The sequence below is a fragment of the Apteryx mantelli genome, chromosome 4 (assembly GCF_036417845.1).
Source record: "Apteryx mantelli isolate bAptMan1 chromosome 4, bAptMan1.hap1, whole genome shotgun sequence".
In the NCBI taxonomy this organism is placed as follows: domain Eukaryota; kingdom Metazoa; phylum Chordata; class Aves; order Apterygiformes; family Apterygidae; genus Apteryx; species Apteryx mantelli.
Genome location: NC_089981.1, coordinates 20,165,921 through 20,190,062, shown reverse-complemented (window position 1 = coordinate 20,190,062; position 24,142 = coordinate 20,165,921). Strand labels below are relative to the sequence as shown.

Genomic DNA, 24,142 nt, shown 5'->3' with positions numbered 1-24,142 from the left:
TCCTGCCTCAGTGGGGGCAGCCCTGGGCCGGGCTCCTTTCCTTCAGCCCTCCTAGGATGTTTGATATGGAGGAAGTCTAGGTTGGTCTTGTAATGGTGACAGTGCTGTACGTGTGTTGGAGCTGAAGGCGATTTGGGGATGTGCAGATCTACCTGGCAGCCAGAGTCTTTCGGGGGGGGGGGGGGGGGGAGAGAGATTTGTGAGCGCTTCAGGCTGTCTGTATTTGGTACCTGGGCATCTTCTCTCCCCCACCGTGCTCGGCTGCTTGGAAGGTGGCCAAAACGCAGGGGCTGGTGTCTGGTTGTGGGGATGCATCCGTCTCCCTCTCGTGCGACAACGGCGAGTCCCTGGAGTCTCTGTTTATCCCCCAAACAGCCAGACCGGGTTTGGGAGAGACCTCTTTATAGGAGGGGGTGCTCGGAGGGCTGGTGTGCAGTGCCAGGCGGAAGGTGGTTACCTCTCTGGCCGTGAAACGTGGTGCTGCTAGGAGAGATGTGCGGGGTCAGGCAGGGAAGGAAAAGGTGAGCGCAGGGGGGAGCGCGAGCAGGTCAAACTAGTGCTCTGCGATCGGCTGCTGAGCATCCACCCTGTTCCCTCAGCCCTTGGGGCTATCCTGGTAATGTCTCCTCTAGGATATGACTTGCGGTTCCCGCGTTGGGAGATGCGGAAGGTCTCCAGGGCAGTGTTGGGGACTGCTCTTGGCCTGTCTGTCGGGAGACTGGGTGCCTGTGCGAGCTGGATGTAGGTGCCGTGGGAGAGCCGGGGTGGGTTGAGCTGTATGTCCTTCGATGTTTTGCCAGGCTGGACTGGGCAGTGGTTTGCTGTGCGTTGCACGCCCTTCTGGGGAGCTTGCCCCAAGATGTGGGGCGTGTGCTGGTAGGATGCTGGAGGTGGCCTGTCCGAAGGCCTAGGGCTAACGGGAGAGGGAGGATATACGGGATCTTGGCAGGACGAGGAGCGGCAGTCCGGTAACGGGCCTGCTGCCGTGATGTGCGTTTCAGAACGGCCGTTTCTTGAGCGATGCTGACCTGGAGAGGCAGAAATTCCCAGATCTGAAACTCAACGGGCGGCAGGTAAGGGGAGCCGAGCCCTCTGGCTGTGGGCAGCCTGCCTGCTGCGGGAGGAAGGTCCTGGGCGGGGGGTGCTTGGGGCAGGGCTGGCAGTGCCTCAACCCTAGTCTGGAGAGGGAGACTACTTGTACGCCCGAGTGTGGCCACCCTGGCCTAGAAAGGTTGGGGTGGGGGTAAGTTGGTGTCGTCCTTCATGAGCAGGGGCAGCGAGGCTCCCTGGTGGGCAGGAGAGCTCCTCCTCTTGGCCGGCTGACCCCAGGGATGTCCGTGCTGGTGGTGGAGACTGACTGCCCACCCCCTGCTCCCCCAGGACCACAGCCACCTCTTGTACAGCACCATCCCCAGAATGCAGGACCCGGGCCAGATCGTGGAGGAGACGTACACCATGGAGGAGGACCCGGAAGGGGCCATGTCGGTCGTGTCCGTGGAGACGTCGGACGACGGGACGACCCGGCGCACAGAGACCACGGTACGAGCCCGGGGCGGGACACGGATGGGATGGGCTCTGGCTGGGGCGTTATGGCGGTGACAGCTGCCGGCTCGTTGTGCCGTGAGCTGAAAGGGGGTGTGAAACCACAGCAAGGTGCAGGGCTGGAGGTGGAATCTGGGGACACAGGTGTGGTTGGGGACAGGACTCCCTGATTGAAGCGTGCCCAATGTCCATCCCTCCAGGTGAAGAAAGTGGTGAAGACTGTGACCACCCGGACAGTCCAGCAGGTCCCCGTGGGACCCGACGGGTTACCCTTGGAAACCTCCCCCGTCACCAGCAACTACGTCCAGACCATGGACAGGAACTTCCGCAAGAACGGCAACGGGGGCCCTGGCGGCTACCTGAGCCAGCCAGGCACGGCCACCCTCCCTCGCAACTACCATTACCCCGATGGCTACGGCCGCCCCTACGAGGACGGCTACCCGGGCAGCGATCACAACTACGGCAGCCTGTCCCGGGTCACCCGCATCGACGAGCGCTACCGCCCTTCCATGGACACCTACCGGGCCCCCAGCCGCCAAGACGTCTACGGCCCCCAGCCTCAAGTGCGCGTTGGGGGCAGCAACATGGACCTCAACCACTTCCACCCTGAGCCGTACGGCCTGGAGGACGACCAGCGCAGCGTGGGCTTCGAAGATGTGGACTACGGGCTTATGTCCGACTATGGCACGGCCAGGCGGGCAGGGACTCCATCTGACCCCCGGCGTCGGCTCAGGTATTGGGGGACCAGGCGTGTGGTGGTGGGCTTGGGGAACGCTAGCAGGGGATCCCTACAACTCCATCCTCCTCAGAAGAAGGAGGCAGTACAGTGAGCTGAGTCACCTGTGGCTCGTGCAGGAGAAAACTTGCATCCGCCCCTAATTGTGCGTTTAATTGGTGGTTAAAAACTTGCTGCTAATTGAGCTGGTCGTCCTGCAGCGAGGAGTTCCACTGGGCGGTTGGACGTAGCTCCGGGCCCTTCCCTCTTCTGCGCTACCTGTTCTGCCAGCGGGGTGGCAGGCTCCCGAGGGAGATGGCCGCTCTGCGGCCGGGTGGGATCGGGCACCGCGCAAATCCCTCCTGCGTCTCGTTTATCCTGCTGGGAACAGGCTGTGCGACGCGGCCCCGCGTCGGGAGCGGCGGTAGCCTCGCGATTGCAGCCCCTACGCGGTAGGGAGCACCGGGCGGCCCCGGAAGAGCCTTTGCGCTGAGCTGAGGGCTGGGGCGAGCGAGGCTCAGCCCCGCGGCGCCCCGGGCAGTGTTGTTGCAAGGGCGGTAGAAGCCGCTCGACCTGTTTGGCGGCGAGCAGCTTCTCCCCCTCGTTTCGGCTGTGGGTGATCGGCTCAGCAGCTCCTCTGGCTTGGCTGCCGGAGTGGCCGCCCTGCCAGCCTGCGGCTGCCCAAGGGTGCCAAAGGAGGGTCTTGGTGGTCCTTTCGCTGCCCCTTTGGAGATGCTGGCAGGTGGCCTGAGACGTCACGTGCCCCAGGCCGTGACTGCTGGGCTCCAGTGTCCTGTAGCAGCAGCAACCCTTGCACAAACGAGCGCTGATGATGATTTAAGCCCCCCAGCTTGCTCCGCTCACTGCCTGTGCGGTGGGGTGAAGTTTGGGGAGAGGCTGCAGCTGGATGGTGGGGTGGTAGGAGCGCAGCAAGGGACCAGGCCTAAACTGCAGAGATGGGCAGGGGGCCGTGTCGGAGAGCTGAGAGGGACGTGCGTCTCCCGAGAGCGCCGGGGAGGGCAGGAGAGGCTGGTCACGGGCTCCCTGATCTCCTGGGGCGTAAAGCAGCGGCAGGAGGGAGAGACCCTAGGGAAAGGAGGCTCTTGCCAGCGCCTGCCGGAGAGCTGCCCGTCTCCAGACGCGTACTGTAAATCCACAGTAGCTCTTGGCTGCTGCGGTAGCTTGAGGAGGAGCTTTGTCCGCCCTTTTGGCTGGTGCCAGCACAAGCGTTTCTGTTGCTGTGTTGAACCAGTCCGGGCGGTTTTTCGCTCGGATTGATTCCCCGACCCACCTTGCCTCAGGAAGCTCGGTGTCGGCTGGAGGAGAGAGGGCAAGGCAGCTGCCCCCGCCACCTGCGCTGAGTCAAACGGCTCCGAAAAGCCAGCGTTAGCAGTTTTGAGCACGTGGCCTTTCACAGCTGGTCCCTCCACGAGCAACTTGGCCGGAAGGGGTTAAGCAGGCGTGCCTGGTTTAGGGCCGCTTTGCTCCGGCCTCGGCCTGTGGAGGGGGAGTGAATGCCAGAAAAGCAGGAGTCCAGCCAAGGCAGAAGGGCTCCGGCTTGCAAACCCTCCCCGGCTTCGCGTCCTGTCCAGCGTGCGGAGGCAGGAGCCCTCCTCCCTGGGTAGCCTGGTCTGAACGGCTCCGCTGTCGAGACCCCGAGGTCTCGCTGCTGGGCCGAGTGGCAGCTGTTTTCCTTCTGTCCCTCCAGGCCTTGAAGGAGAGGAGTTAGATGAGCTGGAGGTGGAGCTGGGAGTAGGGGAGAGCCGCAGCCATGCGAGGGGAGGGGGCTTGGGATCCTTGGAGACTCTGGATGCGTTTGAGGGAGAAGGGGCCACCTCTGTGCCCAACCTGACAGCCAGGGTGGAGCCCTGGTGGAGCCCGTCACCTTGTCCTGCAGGGACGCTGCCGAACACGGGAGAGTTGGGGCTCGGAGTGACCCTTCTCCTGCAGCCCCGCGGCCCGGCTCTCCCTCCCCACGCGGGCCGATAATGATCGCAGCAATCTGTGGAATCCAGGCGCTGTTGAGCTTGGCTTGGCCCCTGCCTTCTCAGTTACCATCCTTGCTCAGCCGCCGGGTTTGGAGGACCGGGAACAGGCGAGATCAGCAGCCCCCCTGCCTCCGAGATGTTTGTCTTGAGCAGGGGCCTGGCCATTAATGACTTCCTTCAGGGAGGCAGCTTGCCAGGCGCACGGGAGACGGAAAGAGCACGTTGAGCCGAGAGGCGCAGCACATGCTGGCCGCGAGCGCGCGGGTCCCTCTCGGGTGGCTCTTCTCGGAGCCCCCCTGCCTGCCCGGGAGGTAGAAGGGAGCTCCAGCCACAGCGGAGGACGTGCTTCACCCCCCACCGCTACCCCCATCTGCTCTTGGGTGAGACCACGAAGGGGGTCTGGCACTGACTCCCCTCTGCTGTTGGGCAGGCACTCCCCTTCGGGGTGCTCGAGCCTCGGCCGACCTCGATCGTGAGCCAGACAAGTATCGGGGTGGCTTGTTTGCGGCGCCGGCGGTCACGAGCTGTGCCTGGCTCCTGGAGGTCTTTAGCAGGGGCAGTTGGCGTAGGGAGCAGAACCTGCCCCTTATTGCAGCTTACCCCACCTGCTCGGTGGCGGGGAGTTTCCTACACCTGATCTTGGAGCTACAAGGGTGAATCCGAAGGCGGCTGAGCAGTCCCCTGGGCAGACGGGAGCCAGAGGACGCTACCTCGCCTTGGACCCCTGCAGAGCTTAGCAACAGCACCCTGGTGTAGCAGATCCGACTGCAGCCATCGGGCCCCTCCGTTTAAGAGCAGAGTCCCCTCCCATCCCCCTTCCATTAGAAAGTGCTGAATTCCTCCCTCTGGATGGGGGAGAGATTATATTTAACAGGCAGGTTTACTAGTGATGACAAAAACGAGGCAAGAAGCAGGGCTTCCAAGCGCGTATGTGTGTGTGTCAGGGGGCACCAGGGATGTCTCCTGTTGCTTGGATAAGCCTGTCCCCTGTGCAGTAATGCGGCCCCAATAAACTGGTCCTCTGCAGGCAACAAATTTCGGAGCCTCGTCCTGAGGGAAGTCTTTGCTTTAGATGTGCCGAGGCAGATGCCCTGAAATACTTTGGGCAGTTTGGTTAGGCAGCAGCTTGTGTGTCCTGGACCACTGTGGGGCAGCTCAGATGTCTGGGTACAGTGTTGGGTACAGGCCAGACAGCGCAGCAAAGAACTGGATGGCCTGAAACCAGACTCTGCTCTCTTGCTGTACCCACTTAATGATGGTGTAACAGGCTGGCTTGCACGAAGCTCTTAGGCTGACCAAAGCCTTGGGGAATTCTTGAGTTACTTGTCCTGGCTCCTTGGCGCGGTATAAACTTGCCCTCTAGTGGCCATGAGCCCAAATATTTCTTCTTGCCTGTACATGGGCTGGTTGAGTTTTGAGATTGGATCATGCCTCCGTAGAGCTTCTGCGGAGACTAGGATTGTGCGTCTGACCCAAAGCCAAATCCAGCAGGGTGGGAAGGGAGCAGAATTGCTGCCAGGGCTGCCTCCTCCCGCTGAGTCTCCTGCTTCCTGAGCTGTCCTGGGGCTGCTTCACAGGGAGGCTCCTGCAGGGAAGGAGGTGGCAGCTCTAGACTCCAGCTGGGGCCTGCGTTCCTGTGCAGCTGCAAGGGGAGCAGGAAGGTGCCACAAGATTGCTCTGCAGCCTGCCTCCATCCCATCTTCCGATGGGTCGAGGGTGGGGGCACAGCATCCCGCAAGTCTAGGGCTCATGCTGACGCTAGCTGTCCCCTCTCCTAGGAGTTATGAAGACATGTTGGTGGACGAAGTGGCCCCTGACCGGTACTACTGGGCCCCCTTGGCTCAGCACGAGCGGGGCAGCTTGGCTAGCCTGGACAGCCTGCGTAAGGGAGCCCCGGCCCCGGGCAGCTGGCGCCAGCCGGAGCTGCCGGAGGTAATAGCCATGCTGAATTTCCGGCTGGACGCCGTCAAGTCCAACGCGGCCGCCTACCTGCAGCACCTCTGCTATCGCAACGACAAGGTGAAGACGGAGGTGCGCAAGCTGAAGGGCATTCCCGTGCTGGTGGGTTTGCTGGACCACCCCAAGAAGGAGGTGCATTATGGGGCCTGTGGGGCCCTCAAGAACATCTCCTTTGGCAAGGACCAAGACAACAAGATTGCCATCAAGAACTGCGATGGGGTACCTGCCCTGGTGCGCCTGTTGCGAAAGGCCCATGACATGGACCTCACGGAGGTTATCACAGGTAACTGCTCCAGGGAGGAAAGGAGGGACTGATCCTTTGGGTGAGGGGTGCACAGTGCAGGTCTTGTGTCCTCGTGGTCTGACCAAGCGCCTCCCTTGTGTGGCATTGTAGGAACGCTGTGGAATCTGTCCTCGCACGACTCCATCAAGATGGCCATCGTGGATCATGCACTGCACGCCCTGACTGACGAGGTTGTCATTCCCCGCTCAGGCTGGGAGCGGGAACCCAATGAGGACTCAAAACCCCGCCATATCGAGTGGGAATCGGTGCTCACTAACACCGCTGGCTGCCTTAGGTACAGGAGGGGGCTGGATCTCAGCCGAGAGCTGGTGTGGGTTGGGGCTGCTGTAATGCCCCTTCCTGGAGTGGGAGGTGGCTGCTTCTGGTAGCCTTGTGGGACCTCCTTGCTGTTGTCTGTGGAGGAGCTGCTCCTCTAGGATGGCTAGTGGTGACAATCCTTGATGAAGGAGAAGTTTCCCTCTGGGGAGGAGCCAGAGGAGTTTTCCTCTGGTTGGAGCTCTGCCGGGTGGGGGCTGTCTCTTTCTGGCCCCCAGCGGCCTCACCCATGGCGGGTGTCTCCTGCCTGCCAGGAACGTGAGTTCGGAGCGGAGCGAGGCCCGTCGGAAGCTGCGGGAATGTGACGGGCTGGTGGATGCCCTGATCTACATCGTCCAGTCTGAGATTGGCCAGAAGGACTCGGACAGCAAGGTACCGTGGTAGGGGGTGGTGAATGGAGTGGGACCAGGGCCCGTAGCGCTCTGCCCTTGTCAGCCAACCCCAGTAGCGCTCTGCTGTTGGTGGTGACTGCCGATGGGCTTCTCTCAAGAAGGGCGGAGAACAGCAGGGGGAGTCTAGGACTTCACCTAGGAGGAATTTGAGGTGACAGGGCTAGGTGGAAAACCCAAGTCAAGCTCACATCTTTCTCTAACCCTCTTGGGAAGAGAGAAGCTCTGTAGGGAGAGACCCAGGTGTTTGACCTGGATGAGTCCAGCTGTCAGTCTGCAGTTGGCAATAGGAATACTTGTCTCTCCAATGTGAGTGTAACGATCCTCTTTTTCCCACACTGGTATCCCCTGGCTCACGGCTCCCTAATCTGTCTTGACCCACTGTTGACTTGAATCTTCCCTAGATCTTTTCTTGGACCACTTCTGCTTCTGGCAGAGAGATTTTTGGTCCAGCAGGGTATGAACTTAAATCGGCAGGACTGGCTGTGCCTGCCTTGGGATGGGGTCTGCTTCAGATCCATCTGAGATGGAGCTGCCTGGCCCCAGTTCAGCTCCACTTGGTCTAGCTCTGGCTTGTAGGCTGTGGTCAAGATGTGGCCCTCAGCCAGGCAGATGCGGGCTGAGCACGTGCTGCTCTGAGCCAAACTCTCTGGCTCTCTCTAGCTGGTGGAGAACTGTGTGTGCCTGCTGAGAAACTTGTCCTACCAAGTCCATCGTGAGATCCCCCACGCTGAGCGCTACCAGGAGACACCCTTGGCCCCTGCCAACAACACCGGGCCCCATGCTGCCAGCTGCTTTGGTGCCAAGAAGGGCAAAGGTTCGTTGGATGGTGGCAGCATGGAGGGAGGTGGGATAAGGACAGATCTACTTCAGTAGGGCTTGAGGGTGGTGTGGGGTCTCTACGTTCCTACTCTGGCATCTCTTGTGTGAAGGCTAAATTGCAGCTTTCTCTGGAGACACAGTGATTTGTGCCTCCCCTGGCTTTGGGAGTTACTGCTTGCCTTGTCCAAAGCATTTGACACAAGCTAATGGTCTCCTGGTGGGTTTCTGTGGTGGTGGGATGGTGATGGCTGGATCTCCACTAACTCCACACCTTTCCCCTCTCTCCTGTGTTGTCCCTTCCCTTTGCTTTCTTGCCAAATGATCTGCCCCATGATGCTGTCGGCACTTCTCTCCTCCTGCCTCCCCTCTCTCCTGTCCTTCTCTCCGCTTCGCCAATAGACGAATGGTTCTCCAGAGGTGAGTGCGCTCTTGGTTTTAATTTTTCTGTGGTTTGATTGGGTGCTTTTTCTAGCTCTCCGTTCCACCCCAGCTGGGCGTGTGCTGCCTGCACCATGGTTAATGCCCTTGTTGTCCTATCCTGGGACGTGCTGGTAGCTTAGCTTCACCTTGCTTCTGGCCTTGCTCCTGTAGCAGGTGGCAATAAGCTGTTGGGCTCGGATGGGTGGGAAGAGGTGTCTTACGCCTCTGTGCTTGCTCTTTGAAGGTAAAAAACCCCCTGAAGACCTTGGTGCTGATACAGTGGATTTCCCTAAAAGAACAACTCCAGCCAAAGGTACGTTCCTTAGTGTAGTTGTGCAGGGTTCAGGTGCACAGGCCTCCTTCACCCCAAGCAGTCCTGGAGAGGGGCTGGGTTGACTTCCCGCTAAAGTGAGCCTCTCAAATGGATGGAAGTTTGGCTCGGAAGTAGTGTTTTTGGTTGCCCAATTTTGTGTTAAAACAATAGCTCTGCCACAGACAGCTTTGAAGCTGGATCCTGCCGAAAGAGGCCTCTTGTGTTTGGCAGAGGTCAGTGCTGCCTGAAGATGTGAGTGCTAGGGCTGCTGAGGGAGCTGTTGCCTTGGGGACTGAGAAACAGCATGGAGACGCAGCCTTGGGAAGGGTAGTCCTCTGCCATGTCGCAGACTTCTCAGTGTGACTTATTCCCTGGCCTGCTCTTCTCTTCTGGTCCTGAAAGACTTTAAAACCAAAAAGCACTGCTTAGAACAGCGCTCTCCAACACAAATGTGAGGCAGGATCATTCTGAGAAGCCTTCAGGAACAAACTTCTAACTTCTGAGGGCTGCAAATCCTTCTCCGCTGGCTGAGCAGTGGCTGAACTCGAGCCTAGGGCTTGAGTTCAGCTCCTCGCTTTGCCCCAAAACACCCTGTGCTTCCTGGGAGGACCGTAGAGCCTCTAAGGAGTACAAAGAGTTGACCTGCGCTGGAAGAATTGCAGGGAAGCTGAGGACAGGCCTGACCTTGTGAACAACTTGAATATGCAGCTGCGCCCCCACCAGGCTGACCCGAGGTGTGGCTGGTGAGACTCCAGTCTTGTAGTGTGGCAAGTGTGCCATCAGACGCTCGCAGCTGCTTCCCACTGCGGGGAAGGAATCTGCATCCATCTCTGTGGGGAAACCGGAGGAGCCACCTGTTAGGATGGATGCAAAACTCCTAGCGCAGGATGGAAAATCTGGCCTCACAACTGCAAATTTTGATCCCATCCCTGCCTGGCCACTGGGCAGTGGCTGTAGATTAGAGAAGGGGAGAAGCAAGCCAAACGCTGTTTTAGAAGCCACTTCTCAGCCAGTATTTTTGTGGAAAAGAGTTGATGCTTGGAGGCTTCATTCCTGTCTACCTGCTAGGGGAGCAGGGAGCTTGGTACTGCAGAGACCTGGTGCCCTCGGTCTTTGAGGACGAGCTGAACCCAAGCCTCTTGCAGCATGGTGCTGAGAGCAATGGATGAGCCTTTTGCCACCACAGCACCCAGCTGCTGAGCTTGCTGCCCCACCGCATGCCTTGACCTGGATTTGGTACCTCTCAGCCAGGCGTTAGACTAAAATCGAGGGTGCTCTGCTGATGGTAGTGCTGTGGCTCAGCCCAGAACCTCTTGCGAGCTGCAGTGTGTCTTAGGGACCCCAGGCAGCAGCCACAGCCTCCAGCCTGACCCCGGCTGGTGCTGGGGGTCTGGTTTTCCCATACTGTGGGGCAGTCTGGCCCCTGCACATCCAACCTACAGGGAGCAAAGAGCCTGGGTAAAAGCTTCAGGCCTTAGGTGCCCAGTGGGACTCCTTTGAACAAGTCGGTTGCTTGATCTCAAGTGCTGGCAGAACCCTTGGGTAACTTCTCCTGCTTTGTGTCCCTTTGGCAGGCTATGAGCTACTCTTCCAGCCGGAAGTGGTCCGGATATACATCTCTCTGTTGAAGGAAAGCAAGACTCCAGCTATCCTAGAGGCTTCGGCAGGAGCCATTCAGAATCTGTGCGCCGGCCGTTGGACGGTGAGTGCCTCGTGGAGGCGGGCATGTCCGAGTTCGTCAGCATTGCAGGGAACGGGGCCTTGAGGAGCAGGGAGGCATCGTCCTCAGGATCCCGCAGAGCTGTAGAGGGCCACAGCTCAACCCTTTCAGGCTGGTCTTCTCATGCATGACATCATGCCCAAGAAAACATCGTTCAGCAGCACAATTCAGATGTGGGCCGTGTCTCTCCTGTGCTGTTAATGGCTTTGCGCGCTCTGCCAGCTTGGTTTCCCTGAGGACTGCCTGTCTCCTTGCCTGCAGCCTGTCACTACTTCGGCTGTCTAGGCTGAGAGAAGGGAATGAAAGCTTGAGGCTAGTGCCAAGTGCTGGACAGTCCTGCTTTTCAGCCCTCACTTGTGTGCATGAAGAGACCAACTGGGAAATCTTGCTTGCCTGGCCTGCAAGAGGGCTTTGGCCTCGGGCTCACTGCTGTGAGTCGGCTCCCTCCCGTTCCCGGACATAACCCAGGGGTTACAGGTGTGGGAACTAGGAACCAGCAGGCTTGGATTTAAACATGGCTGAGGTGATCTGGGTCTGGTGCTGTGCGGTGCCAGTAACTTACAGCTTGCCAAGTCTCTGGGTCTGCCCTGAAGCAGCCACCTCCGCGCAGTGCCATGCGTACAGGGTGGAGAAGGTGGCTGTCTGTTTTTCAGAGCATCTGCTGCCCAGCTTCGCCCTGTCAGAGCCAAGGGGCCAACAGCGTAAATTGTGACTGACTGGTAGTGCCACAGAGCCGTGCACCCTTTGGGTCTAGCGCTACCACGGGCCATAAGTCCCTTGGGTGCTCCGGAGCAGGGCTCAGTCCTCCACGCCCCTCCACTTGCTGGGTTACCACACTCATGTCTGTTTGGGCCTAGGAGAGCCTTGGAACAGCTCTCATGTGGATGGTGTCTTTCTGACCCTGCTTAAGGCAAGAAGTATTTCATCCTGGGATGGGAATGGGGCCTTCATAATCTCTCTCCCTGTTGAGCTGAAGCCAGGGATCCTTGTTGCTAAGACCAATGGGGGCTGCAAGGCTCCCAGTCCTGTCTCCGTTGCCAGGAGCAGAAAGAGGCTGTGTCTGCCCAGGTAACACTGTGGTGCTCTACCCTCTCTCCCCCGCAGTACGGCCGGTGCATCCGCTCAGCGCTTCGCCAAGAGAAGGGGCTCTCCGCCATCGCTGACCTCCTGACCAACGACAGCGAGCGCGTTGTGAAAGCGGCATCTGGAGCCCTGCGCAACCTGGCTGTTGACTTGCGTAACAAAGAGCTGATAGGTGAGGGCTGTGGTGGGCCTGGTGTGGTGAGGGTTGGTCATGCTTTCCTCGTCCACCTGGGATGGGCAGGAACCTTCTCTCTCTAGATCCTGGGCCATTGAAGTGTGTGGGCTTGGCATCAGCCCAGCATTGGCCTGGCGTCTGTCTATTGCTCTTCTCCTGGAGTAGCATATGATGGGCTCCATCAAGAAAAGCACCAAAGCTGTTGGCTATTTCTGATCCTCCTGCAGTGACTCCTGGCCTCACTTTCCTCTCCTGCTCATGCCCAGCTCTTTCTTCTTCTCAGGTAAACATGCCATCCCCAACCTAGTGAAGAACCTGCCTGGAGGCCAGCAGACGCCAGCCAAAAACCTCTCTGAGGACACAGTGGTGTCGATCCTCAACACCATCAACGAAGTCATTGTGGACAATCTTGAGGCTGCCAAGAAGCTGCGGGAAACGCAGGGGATTGAGAAGTTGGTGCTGATCAACAAATCTGGGTAGGCTCTGTGGTATGAGGGCAGAGAAGGAGGTTCTCTTCCCTTGGCTTCCCCGGAGGCTTTCTTAAAGCTGAGGGTATTGCCAAACATCTCTTCCCTTGCCTCTTCATAGGAACCGCTCAGAGAGAGAAGTCCGGGCTGCTGCCCTCGTCTTGCAGACAGTCTGGGGCTATAAAGAACTGCGGAAGCCACTGGAGAAGGAAGGCTGGAAGAAGTCAGATTTCCAGGTATGGGAATGGGCGAGGGGAAAATGATTGCTTCGACCCTTGCTCTTGGGCTGTGGAAGGGAACTGTTTGTGGGCTCATCCTGGTTTTTGAGGGGCTGGAGGGGCTGCGTGCCATGATGGGGAAGGGGCGTCTGCCCACATCTGAGCAGTCGCTGTCTGGTACTGCAGGTGAACCTAAGCAACGCCTCTCGGACCCAGGGGGGCAACTCTTTTGATGACAGCACCTTGCCTCTCATCGACCGAAACCAAAAAGCAGGTATGCGTCCTCCCTTTAGCGAGGGTGCCCCAGGCCGGGGGAACAGCCGCCTGCCCCCCTTATCTTCTCCTAGCTTGGGGGTACCCAGAACTGCCAGCCTTCCTCCCCTCCCTGCTCCTCGCTCCCTGGCATTCCTGGGAGCTGTGGCCGCTCGCACAAAGCTGTCGGCCTGGGCTTCAGATGGTTTCTCACTGCTAGAAACAATGACCAGAGTTTACACAGGTCCTGTGACACCCTCGGGGCAGCAGTGCGGTGGTGCAGGCAGAGTTGGCAGCTCTGCCAGCTGAGGGAGGCGGTGGTCCCAGTGTTGCTCGTGGCTTCAGGGGCACTGTCTGACCTGCTGTTCTCCCATCCTTCTAGACAAGAAATCCTCCCGGGAGGAGATCCAGATGAGCAACATGGGACCAGGTAGGAGAGGGGCTGGAGGAGGGGCATTTCGCTTGCTCAGTGTGCCAGGAAGGGGCAGAGCTTGCCTCTTTTGGGGAAGATGCAGGCTCCCGTCGAGGTGGCGTGGTCTGACTGTCCCCTGTCCTGCTCCAGACAACTATTCCACACTCAACGAGAGGGACCACAGCAGGACGTTGGACCGATCCGGTGACCTTGGAGATATGGAGCCGGTGAAGGCAGCACCGTTGATGGTGAGAGGCTCTTTGTCATGAGAGAAGAGTGATCTGGGCAGGGGCGGGTGGGGGGATGACACCGTCCTGGCTGGCAGGAGGAGGGGAGAACTGGGCTCCCGCAACTAACCCCCCCTTGCTCCGTCACCCCCTACTAACCCCCGTGTGTCTGCGGCAGGAGGAGGGGCAGGAATCGCAGCCTGAGGTAGAGGAGGCGGAGGAGGATGCTGCCATGTCTTACCCCGTGTCGGTATGTCCTGCGGTGCCTTGCCCAATCTGAACAGCGTTGACAGATCCTGCTGCGCTCTCTCAATTAGGGGTGTTCTGGCCAGCCAAATTCTGCTCTGATCGTTGCTGCCTACAATCGCTGCCTGATCCAGCGGCGGCCGGGATCACGTATCTGCTTGCTCGCTCTCTGGGCATGCTAACGTCTCTCCCTCTCTCTCCACAGCAGAAGATCTAGCTGCCGTCCCTGCCTCCACTCAGTTTGGGTTGATAATATATTATATATATATAAAATAACTCTTCGTGGTGGAATGGACTGATTTTTTACCTTCTTTTTGGTTTTTTTTTGCTGGACTGTTTGTGCCAACTCTAGCCAGCCAAATGACTGGGCCTGGTCCCCGCTGGGGTGGGGGCAGCCCAGGCCGCTCTGCCTCCTCTAGACAGCTGCACCTCCCCGTTCCGGGACATCTTGATCGATAATTCTTCCTCCCTGTCCTCCGCCACCTCCTTCCTCCAGGGAGTATAAACCCTCCTGCCTGACTGCGCCGGATCGACTGGCGTCGATGCTGCAAAAGGACTCCAGGTCTCTGCCTTCACCGGGAACTGCCTTCTCTCCCCCGCTTGCCTTCCGGCCGGAGAGACATCCGCATGACCTGCACTGGGGACAGGGACTGAGACCTTCCCCGCAACCTCTTTTTTTTGTTGTTGTTGCCTATAGGATATATTTTTGTGCGGGATCAACCAAGGATCATCCCTCCCTGGTGGCGGCGGAGCTTGGGCAAGGAGAGGGCTGGAGTCGTCGGAGGGGGGATGCGGGGAAGGAGAAACAGCAATAACTTCTCTTGCTTTGCTCTAGATGAGGTTTTAGGGGTGTGGGAAGGGGAATCTGCTTCCGACCTGTCGGCCTCACTCCCCATCGGGGGAGCGGAGAGGTCTGGATGGGGGGGTTGCTGGCCCCCCACCCTGGATGACCGTAGGAGGAGGGATCCTAATGTGGGAAGACGGGCAGCGCGGTGGGAGCGGGATGGGCCTCCCCTAGGGCAGGAGGGCGGCCGGGTTGGCCCTTGCTGAAGGAAGGGCTGCGGCAGGGCTTTTTGGGGAGAGAGGTTTCTTTAGGGACTGTCTCGAGTACTGGAGCAGGCCGAGGTGGCGAGCGGGTAAAGCCAGGATCCCCCCCCCACTCCATTTCGTTCCCCCCCCCCCCCCCCCCATCCCCGGGCACGGGCTGGCCACAGCGGTGCCCCTCTCACTTTCTCTCGACGTGCCTTTCTTTGCCACTGTGAAATAGCTCTTTTGAATCGTTACCGCCCGGCTTAGCTGGGGCCGAGGGGGCGTTTCTTCGGTTTCGGGCAGGGCTGAGCGCTGCCCTCCCCTGCCGGCAGCTGCCTGCAGTGCTGCCGGGAAGCTCCGTTTGGAGGATCCCAGCCCAACTGCTCTCGGCCGACGGGAGCAGGGGCTTCACCTGCCTCCTGCCCCCTGGAGAACGGACTGTCGCAGGAGCTGGGGCGCCACAGGCCTGTCCCCTCTGCTGTCCGGGGAGGGGACACTTAAGTGCTGCAATCTTTTTTTTGGGGGGGGGGGGGGGAGATGGGGGACTGTGGGCTCCCTGTGCAACTGGAAGCCTCCTTGCAAGGCTGCAAACTGGAGCTGGAGCCCTCCCCAGTTTGTAGCTGGAGGCGAGGACCTTCCCCCCCCCCCCCTTGCTATGGGTGCTGTCCCCCCCCCCACGGGCTCCCGCACACTGCATGGAGGGGGGGGGCACGCGTAAATCCGTGCCTCTCGCTCCCCCCCTCCCTGAAAGCACCTCCCGGCTCCGTGGCTGCAAGTCCTGTCTGCCTCCAGCCCCCATCTCAGCTCGGTTTGGTTTTGTTCTGGGGTCTAACTCTCCTTTTCGTTTCTTACGTATGTAAAACACTAATTCCTTCTTTTTTTAATTTTTAATTCCAGATGAACCAAAAAACAAAACAAAACCCCCAAAGCTTCCTCCCTTCCCTCCTCTCATCCCTGGCTCTCCCGGGGGCGGCGGGGGGAGGACGGAGGGGAGCTAGGGGGCAACCTGCTGTTCGTTGTCTTGATTCCTGTGCACACTCTTGTAACGCTTTTAAAACGAAATGATTTTTTTATATAAATAAAGTTTTTAAAGTGTGGGGGCACGTGCGCTGAGGCAAGTGCTGTTAGGGGGGTAGCGAAGTGTGAAATGCCCTAGGCCTGGTCCTTATCTCCGTTTAGTATCGAGTACTGCAGCTCTCGCATGCAACCCTCTGAGCTCTGCTTAAAACCGGCTTTAAACCTTCCGCCTGGTTTCACGCTGCAACGATTTCACCCGAAACGATTCTTTTTTTTTTTTTTTTTTTGCCCTCTAACCGCGGCCTGACGGAGGAAACGGCTTCTCGGCGTTGCAGCGGTTGGGCGGCGCTGCTGGCTTCCCGCATCCTGCGCAGCGGCTGGGCCCTTCGGTTGCGGCCCTGCCCCTCCCAAATTATTTTGGGGTCAGAAACGCTAAACTTGGGTCACTCTCCAAAGGAGGCTCCAGCCCCTGTCTTCCCCCCCCCCCCCGCATTGCCATGGGGGCAGCCCCAAATGTTCCCTTAGTGCATGGGCCTGTTGTGCTGCTGCCTGGAAGCCCCCAGGCTTGCGGGAGCTGCCGGTGGTGGCCGAATCCGGGAAGGGGTCGGGAGTAAGGGTGGGATGAGCCGGCGGGGACGACCCTTCCCTGGCAGGTGGGCGACTTCCGGGGCCGCATCCTGGGGAAGTTTTTTGGCGCGCTCGCTCCCATGTGGCGGCGGGGCGGCCTGGAGCTGCTCTCGGTAGGGGGGGGTTGTGCGCGAGGCCGGATGCGGCTGAAAATCTTACCCCCACCGGTGCCCCGATAAGAGTTCCCACGCGCTGCAGGCAGCCAGCCTGCTTCCTGCGCCCGGGGCTGGCAGCACCGCGCAGGCCGAATCCCTTCCCAAGCCCATCCAAAAGCAAGGCTGTGACCCCTTCCCAAAAAGGAATGTGAGGCGGGAGCCGGCATGGCGGCTGCGGGGAGGCAGCCGGACGAGGGGAATAGCCTAGGTTATAACATCTCCACGAGGCTGGGGACAAAGTTTGGGTGGGCTCCGGCTTCGGGGCTGTTTATTCCTTCGCGGGGGGGGGATGGGGACGGCGGCGCCGGTCACAGGAAGAGCTTGTCGTGGCAGGCCCGGCAGTAGAGCTTGTCGGCGCGCTCGCGGAAGCCGCCCTTCTGCAGCTGGCCCAGGCAGTAGGCGCAGATGAAGTGCTCGGGGTGGTACTTGCGCCCGGCGGCCGTGACGCAGCGGCCGGCCACGGGGCGCCCGCAGCCGTGGCAGGCGCTGCCCTGGCGCTGGTGGAAGTGCAGCTCGCAGTAGGGCCGACCCTCCAGCTCGAAGAAGGAGCCGCTGGCGAAGCAGCACAGGCAATCCTGGCGCGGGGACGGAGACGGGGGACAGCATCAGCGTCACCTCCGGGAAGGCGCCGAGCTCCCCCCTCCCCGCCACCGCCGGACGCCCGCTCACCGCGCACACGAAGCACTCGGGGTGCCAGACGCCTTGCAGGGCCGACAGGTAGTCATCCGTCACGGGGCGCTCACAGCCCTGGCACTTGGGCGCGAACATGGCCAGGAAGTCCTGGCGGCAGTACGGCTTCCCGTTGCGCTCGTGGAAACCTGCGCGGCGGCACCGTGGCACCCCGGGCTGGGGGCACCTGGCGGGAGCCTGCCCGCCCCGGGTTGCCGCTGTTGCCCTGTCCCAGCCCTGCGTGGGTGGCCTTCGCCCCGTTGCCCCGGGCTCCCGTGGATGGGAGCCAGGCAATAGGTACTGGGTGGTGGGGACGCCACCCCAGGGACCGTGGTGTCCTGGCCACCTGGGACGTCCCAGCCACCCGGGATGGGTGTGATGGGGATGACTGGGATGGGGAGTGATGAAGTTGCCCAGGATGGGGGAGATGGGGGTAGCCGGGATGGGGGGCAATGGGAAGCGATGGGGATGCCTGGGATGGGGGTGATGAGGATTGCTGGGATAGAGGGTGATGGGAAGCAATGGGGATGCCCAGGATGGGAGTGATGGGAGTGCTGGGGATGAGGGCAATGGGGATGTCCAGGATGAGGGTGATGGGAAGTGATGGGGATGCCCGGGATGGGGGTGATGGGAGTGCTGGGGATGAGGGCAATGGGGATGTCCAGGATGGGGGTGATGGGAAGCAACAGGGATGCCCGGGATGGGTCTGATGGGGATGCCCAGGATGGGGGGGGGGTGATGGGAATTGCTGGGATGGGGGGGTGATGGGAAGTGATGGGGATGCACGGGATGGAGGTGATGGGGGTGCTCAGGATGGGGGTGATGGGGGTGCTCAGGATGAGGGCGATGGGGATGTCCAGGATGGGGGCGATGGGAAACAATGGGGATGCCCTGGAGGGAGGGAGATGGGAAACAATGGGGATGCCCTGGAGGGAGGGAGATGGGAAGTGATGGGGATGCGCGGGATGGGGGAGATGGGGGTGCCTGGGATGTGGGCGATGTGGGGGCGATGGGGGTGCCTGGGATGGGGGCAATGGAGTGGCCGGGATGAGGGGTGATGGGGATGTGTGGGATGGGGGCCCATGGGGGTGCCCAGGATCAGGACAACAGGGGGTGGCCAGGATTGGGGGTGATAGGGGCAGGAGAAGAAAATCGGGGCTCCCCCCCCCCCCAGCCAGTTCGCACCATCATCTCCAAACACCTTCCCGCAGTGGGCGCAGAAGAAGTGCTCGGGGTGCCAGGTCTGGTCCAGGGCCGTGAGGACTTTCTGCCGGGAGAGGCCAGCTGAGCGCAGGGTGGTCAGCGGTTTTGGGGGGGAGGATCCGGCGCCGGGGGGGCCGCCTCACCTGGCGGATGGGCGCCGCGCAGTAGGCGCAGCGGGGCGAGAAGGCCTGGTGGTAGTCTTCCTCGCAGTACGCCTGCCCGCCCCGCTCGAAGAAGGGCCGCCCGCCCAGCTCCTGCCCGCAGCGGGCGCAGGCAAAGTGCTCGGGGTGCCACGCTCTGCCCAGCGCTGTCAGCACCTGGGGGAGGTTGGGGGGCAAGGCGACGTTGGGGGACAAGGCCGGGGCGGCGGTGCCGAGTGGGCTATGGCGGGGGGGGGGAACGATGACGGCTCACCTTGCCGGCGATGGGCTTGCGGCAGGCGGCGCAGGCGCCCTTGGGGGCCGCCGTGATGCCCAGCTCCTGCAGGTCCCGCGCGAGGCCGCCCAGCATGTGGTCCAGCGAGGGGTCGCCCCCCGCCGCCGCCGCCCCCGCCGCCCCGGCTCCTCGCCCCGTGGCTGACAGCTGCCGGGAAGGGACGGGCGCGGTGACGCCGGGCTCCCTGGGGAAAACTGCCCCCCTCCCCCCTCGTCCCCATCCTGCCGGAGCCAAACTCACCTCGCTCTGCATCTGGCCCAGGTCGGCCAGCAGCTCGTCCAGGTGCCGGGCGGCCGCCGTGGGGGCCGGCGAGGGCCGCAGCGGTTGCGGCGGCGGCACGGGGCTGCTGGGCGAGATGAGGGCACGGCCCAGTGCCCCGGACCCTCAGCATGGTGGGGGGGGGGGCGGCGGCGCGTTTTCGGGGACCCCCCCCCCCTTTCCCCAGCAGCGCCACGGGCATGACGGATGCAACCACCCCCAAACCCAACCCCGGCTTGCCAAAGGACTCGGGTTGGGGGGGGCAATGCAGGGGTGCCCCAGCAAGCCGAGGAAGGGGCTTTTGCCCCCCCCACCTCGCCACGGCCACACTTACCTGTAGACGGTGACCAGATCGGTCCCGGCAGGCTGCGCCCGAGACGCCGGCGGCGCCTGCAAGGCCGAACCCGGGCGTTTGACGCTTTTCCCCGCCGCCGCGGCCCCTCCGGCTGCAGGGGGGGGCCGCTGGGCGCCCCCGCGACCGCGACACCAGCGGCGCGAAGCCTCAGCCCGCGGCGTTACCTTGGGAGCCGCCGAGGCGAGCGGCGGCGGGCCGGGGTGGACTCGGGCCTCGGCGGGGGCCGCATCCTGTCCGGCGGAGCTTTGCTCCAGTTCGGCCAGCAAAGCGTCTGCGGGGAGAGAGTTGGGTTGGGGTCCTGATGGCCCTGAGCAGCCCCAGCTGGGCCCACACCCCCCCCACCCACCCCAGAGCCCTATTTAAACTCAGCCTGGGGGCTTTTAGGCTCTGCTTGGGTTGTGTTGTGGGGGTGCTGCCTCCAGCCCATCTCCTTGTGCTCCCACTGGGCACCGTGTGGCTGACCTGCCTCATCGCTTGCTGTCCCGGGGGCTGCTGCTGGCCCCTGCCACCAGCCTTGGCTCTCCCGGAGCTCATTTCCCACCTCCGGGTGCTCTTTGCGATGTTGCTTTTGGTGACTGTGACCACCTGGACCCCCCGGCTGCCCCCCGAGATGAGCTTCACTTACCCAAATCCTCCATTGCAGATGAGCAGGGCGGTGGCGCGGGGAAGGTGCCCACAGCGGGGACCGGGCTGCGCACGCGCTTTCAGTTCCGCTTCCCCCCCTCGCTTCCTCTGGGGTTTGTGTCGCTCGGGGTTGGGTTTTTTGCGGGTCGCGGGTGCTGATAGGTGACGGCAGCACGTGTGCCGGGAGCGGGGTGTCTCGCGGCAACCCCCGGTTTTGGCCAACAGACCCCCAAAGGCAGGTGCGATGGTGCCCTGGACCAGCACCACGAGGCCTGTTTTGCTTGAAAATCTGCCTGACGGCAGAGAAACCATCACCGGTTTCTCTGCTCGGGCCCATTTGGGAAGACAAACCTGTGGATACCGCGGTTATCCGCGGTACTTCTACCTGTGCCCGGCTGGAAGAGCCGGTGACTCTTATTGCTTTGCTTTTTTAGCGGTGAAACCTCCCGGCATTACAACAGCAGCTGGCAGACGTCGAAACGGCGCCAAGGGACCGAGGAGCAACTCGGGCCTCGCGCGGGCTTTGGGAGAGCGGCGCGGAGCTAAGCCCTCTTCCAGCAAGCCGGCGCGCCAAGGCTCGCGTCTCGCTACGGACGCAGAACCGAGAGCTACCCCAAAGCCAGGCGGAGGCATCGCTTGCGCTGCTCTGCTGCTGCTAAGCTGAGATAAGGCCCGTCGCTCGAGACGCATCCTATCTGCAAGCAACACCCCGCCTATGGGGGGGTGGGGGGGTTATTTTAGACCTCTCAGTGATTTACTCCCACCCTCGGTGATGAAGACGTGAGCTCCAGTATCAACGAGCATCTGAAGCTGTAAAACTTCCTGTTATAAAATTTCGTGTCGTAAGACGCGAGGCCAAATGCTGCAAACAGCCGAGCTGCGTTCCGAGCCGGGCCGCGCTTCAGCGCGATAGATGAACCACGACGTTTTGAACAACCCCACGCCTCAGCGACGCAGGAGACATAAATCAAGATAGCTACCCTGCGACTAACCTCCCACGGCAAGGCGCTCTAGTTTGAAATAATATTGACTTTATTTAAGAATAACTGTGAAATCGTTTCATAGCAGAGAGTACAGGTTAACTGCGGCAGAGCAGTTAGTTTGGGAAGTTATGCCGATCAATTTTCCATCTAGACACATCCTTGGAGAGAGGATTTTTTTCATCCACATCTAATAGGATCGGCAGCAGCAGATGTTACTCAAACTCTCGCTGAGATCTCTTTCTTGAGAAGGGAGGGAAATGTTTTCATCGAGACAAAATTAACGGATTGACGTGAGGCCGACAAAAAGAAGAGCCAGCCAAGCTGTCTCTGATGAAAACGAGTCTCAGCCGACCGAGGTAACCAACTGCGTAGGAGCTTTGCATATCGCCTTTAGAAAAAAAAAAAGCTACCGCTCAAAAACTACCCGGCCGTGGCGTCTGCAGGATGCTGCATCAGCAGCCTCTTGCCTTAGTCTGGGAGGGACAGAGCGAATCCCCGGGTGAGTATCTCGAACTTTTTGGGTTCCTGTTTTTTTCAGCTTTTCCGTTGAGGCTGTATTCCTTCTCCCCGCGGCCTGGTATCTCTGCCAAGAGGAATCGGACCGTACGCTGCTCTCCGCAGTAAGACGGTTTATCGGAGCGTTCTCAGGAGCTGAGGAATGGAAATCTGGATGCACACTTTGGTTTTCGAGTGTGATTTTTCTAGCCATACATAATAACGGTAACGACTTGAAACTCAAAAGGAAAAAAAAAAGGTGGAACGAGTTATCTTGCTAACGGGTATCAGTTTACCAAACACCAGCTAAGTGTGTTGGGCTCTTCAAACTCCCTTTTATTTTTGCTGTCTGTAGAGAAGGGGATGGAGAGCACCTCGTCCCGCTACTGCGGTGGGGCGCCCTTCCCAGAAGGGCACCGCATGCCCTTGAAACCCACGGTGGAAGTGAAAGTCGGCTTGTGGAGCGGCACTTTCCCCTTTCCAGCGCCACCGCGGGGAGCCGAGGAGCAATACGCGGACCTCAGGAAACGCAGCGTGGCCTGCCTTTCCTCGGCTCTTTGTAAAGTCGCTTCCACCTGGTTCCCAAAGAGATACTCCCCCGTGTGGGGCAAGTTCTCCAGCTTCGTTTGCACCTCCTCGTGGAAGCTGGAGGCCTGCAGCCAAGGTGACCGCCGCGCGTCCACCCTCCGAGGCAGCAGCTCTCGCTGCCGTATTGCCTGCGTTGAAGGCCGCTCGCGCCTGGTGCCTGGCCAAGTCCACGCTCTTGAGAACGATGTTCTGGAGCTCACGCCGCTGAGCCTGGGGGAGAGGTTCTGCTAGCGCCGAAACTTTCTTCCAGAGCTCAACTTGCCCTCTGGCCATGCAGATTTGATAATCCACGACCCGCAGGGCTGCGGCCACCAACTGGTAAACCCTCCAGCCGAACGAATCCAGGCGTCGCGGCGCCATGCTTGCCGCCGGTCTTCTCCCTCGCCATCGCTGCCTCGACTACCGTGCTCTCGGGCGCAGGTTGGGAGATGTAACCAGCCGCCTCCTCCAGGAGGATGCATTTTTCTCTCAATTTCCTCGGACGCAGGAGGAACGGTGCGGGGTGTCTGCCAGACCTTCTCTACCAGCTTGTCCAAGATAGGGTGCAAGGGCATGGCAACTCTGTTGCAGGAGGGCTTTTGATCCAGATACCGATCGACGAGGCTCCCTGTGGACTCCTGGAATGGAATTAGGTGAAACCCAACCAGTTTAGCCAGTCTTTTCAGGAACTGGGGGAAAGATGGATTTTCTGATGTGGAAGCGTTTGACGGTCTTCCGCTCTGAAACAGCGGCTAAGATCAACCAAATCATCCCCTCCGGAGGAATCGCAGCAAGAGTCATCCTCCCTCAAGGCGACATCCGGCTTCCAGCTGGACGAGTCGCAAGACACGGATGGGGAGGCGGGGTGAGGGGGTGCTGCCTCACAGGGGGGTGGCAGCGGCTGTGCTGGGACCGCTGGCGGGGGGGGGGGGAGGGGCATGGGAATGGAGATGACCACTTTGCTTGGTGAGAGGGCTGGCTCTGGGGGTCCGGAGGCGATCCTCGGTTCCAAAAGCATCCCAGCTGTGCTGGGACTCGCCGAAGGATCGGCGGCAAGTTCTGGGGGTGGCTCTCCAGTTCTTGAAGCAGCCTCAGCACCTAAGAGGATGGATCTGGCCAGGTCTGAGAGCATATGTTGCCACTGGGATTCCCCAGATTGGCGTTCTGATCCTGACACTGAGCAGAGCGGGTGGAGTTGCCACTTGGACACCAAACTGCGTGAAGGTGGGGGCCTTGGTGTTGGTGGGCTCAAAGCTTTCGGGTTCTGTTTGGGTCTCGCTTGACAGTGCTGCTTCTGAGGGGGGCACATGTTGTCCGGTACATCGCAAATTTTGCTACGTGGAGGTGACTTGGTTTGCAGAGGGTCCTGCAGCGGGGCCACCCCTCCAGGCATCGCTGGGGGGCAAGGCCGCGTCCCTGGCAAGGGGTGCTGGCTCTCTGCAGGGAAGGCGAGCTCCCGCCTGCGCTTGGCGGCTTTCCCCTTCGCTGCCCCGCCGCTCCCCTGCCGAGGGGGCAGGTGCGAGCGCCCGCAGCAGGCAGCGGAGACGCTGCTGGCGAGGCCGCGCCGCGGGAGGAGCCATGGGGGAGCAGGCCTGGCACCCGCACAGGCCGTGCCTCGCCCCCAAGCACAGGACGCAGCACTCGTGCTCATCTGTCACCAAGATCCTCCTGCCACAGGGGCGCTGCTTGGGCCCGCGGGGCGGCCTGGCCCCGTCTGTGGGGCGCCCGGCCCGGTCGGCGTACGAGCAACCGCCCCCGCGCCGCCGCCCCCGACCGCGGCTAAACTGAGGAGGCAGCCGCTCCCAGCATGCTCCGCGGCCGCTTCCGGCCGGCGCCCGGCGCTTCCGGCCAGCCCCTGGACCGCCGCCGGGGTGGGGGAGGGGGGAACTACAGCTCCCGGCAGGCGCGGCGCATGCGCGGCGCGGCGCAGCCACAGCGGAAGTGGGGGGGCCGCGGCGCCGAGCCCCGCCCCCTTTGCGCCGGCCGCCATTTTGTCACCGACTTTCACCCGCCGCCCGACGGGGCGTTTTTTTTTTTTTTTTTTTTCTTAAAGGAGAAGCGACAGCCAAAAACTCCCCCCCCACTCCCACCCGCCGCAAAGCCTCGCCGGGACCGCGAGCGGCGCCGCAGCCCTGCGGGAAGGGAGCGGCCGCGCGGG

The 24,142-nt window shown here is 61.0% G+C and overlaps 2 protein-coding genes across 7 annotated transcripts in view; one reads left to right on the top strand and one right to left on the bottom strand.

Annotated features, from left to right (window-relative positions):
- The window catches only part of CTNND1 (catenin delta 1), a 29,148-nt gene extending 15,300 nt beyond the window's left edge, over nucleotides 1-13,848 (top strand). For 2 of the 6 annotated variants that reach the window (XM_067295893.1, XM_067295888.1), the window contains 17 exons: nucleotides 1,002-1,073; nucleotides 1,381-1,539; nucleotides 1,743-2,275; nucleotides 6,024-6,487; nucleotides 6,599-6,782; nucleotides 7,078-7,195; nucleotides 7,876-8,029; nucleotides 8,434-8,451; nucleotides 8,699-8,767; nucleotides 10,342-10,469; nucleotides 11,592-11,742; nucleotides 12,029-12,221; nucleotides 12,334-12,448; nucleotides 12,617-12,704; nucleotides 13,065-13,112; nucleotides 13,245-13,342; nucleotides 13,500-13,848. In XM_067295893.1, coding sequence (XP_067151994.1) covers nucleotides 1,417-1,539; nucleotides 1,743-2,275; nucleotides 6,024-6,487; nucleotides 6,599-6,782; nucleotides 7,078-7,195; nucleotides 7,876-8,029; nucleotides 8,434-8,451; nucleotides 8,699-8,767; nucleotides 10,342-10,469; nucleotides 11,592-11,742; nucleotides 12,029-12,221; nucleotides 12,334-12,448; nucleotides 12,617-12,704; nucleotides 13,065-13,112; nucleotides 13,245-13,342; nucleotides 13,500-13,601 — 2,586 coding nt within the window. In that variant the 5' untranslated portion in view covers nucleotides 1,002-1,073; nucleotides 1,381-1,416 and the 3' untranslated portion in view covers nucleotides 13,602-13,848. The remainder of the gene's footprint in view (nucleotides 1-1,001; nucleotides 1,074-1,380; nucleotides 1,540-1,742; nucleotides 2,276-6,023; nucleotides 6,488-6,598; nucleotides 6,783-7,077; nucleotides 7,196-7,875; nucleotides 8,030-8,433; nucleotides 8,452-8,698; nucleotides 8,768-10,341; nucleotides 10,470-11,591; nucleotides 11,743-12,028; nucleotides 12,222-12,333; nucleotides 12,449-12,616; nucleotides 12,705-13,064; nucleotides 13,113-13,244; nucleotides 13,343-13,499) is intronic. The other 4 variants (XM_067295892.1, XM_067295891.1, XM_067295889.1 and 1 more) reach the window with 4 other exon arrangements.
- Nucleotides 13,849-16,635: 2,787 nt separating this feature from the next.
- LPXN (leupaxin) lies at nucleotides 16,636-19,974 on the bottom strand. Its single transcript, XM_067295486.1, has 9 exons — nucleotides 19,941-19,974; nucleotides 19,480-19,586; nucleotides 19,295-19,350; nucleotides 18,943-19,048; nucleotides 18,682-18,849; nucleotides 18,411-18,584; nucleotides 18,250-18,331; nucleotides 17,065-17,213; nucleotides 16,636-16,970 (listed from the first exon to the last, which is right to left on the bottom strand). The coding sequence occupies exons 1-9, from the start codon at nucleotides 19,951-19,953 to the stop codon at nucleotides 16,704-16,706; spliced, it is 1,122 nt and encodes a 373-aa protein (XP_067151587.1). The 5' UTR covers nucleotides 19,954-19,974; the 3' UTR covers nucleotides 16,636-16,703.
- Between the last annotated feature and the right edge of the window lie 4,168 nt (nucleotides 19,975-24,142).

Excerpts from the sequence above, each read along its gene's own strand:
- LPXN (XM_067295486.1), bottom strand. Across the intron at positions 19,049-19,294 it reads GATCTGGTCACCGTCTACAG|CAGCCCCGTGCCGCCGCCGC; the intron begins GTAAGTGTGGCC and ends CATCTCGCCCAG. Across the intron at positions 17,214-18,249 it reads GAAGGTGTTTGGAGATGATG|GTTTCCACGAGCGCAACGGG; the intron begins GTGCGAACTGGC and ends GCCGCCGCGCAG.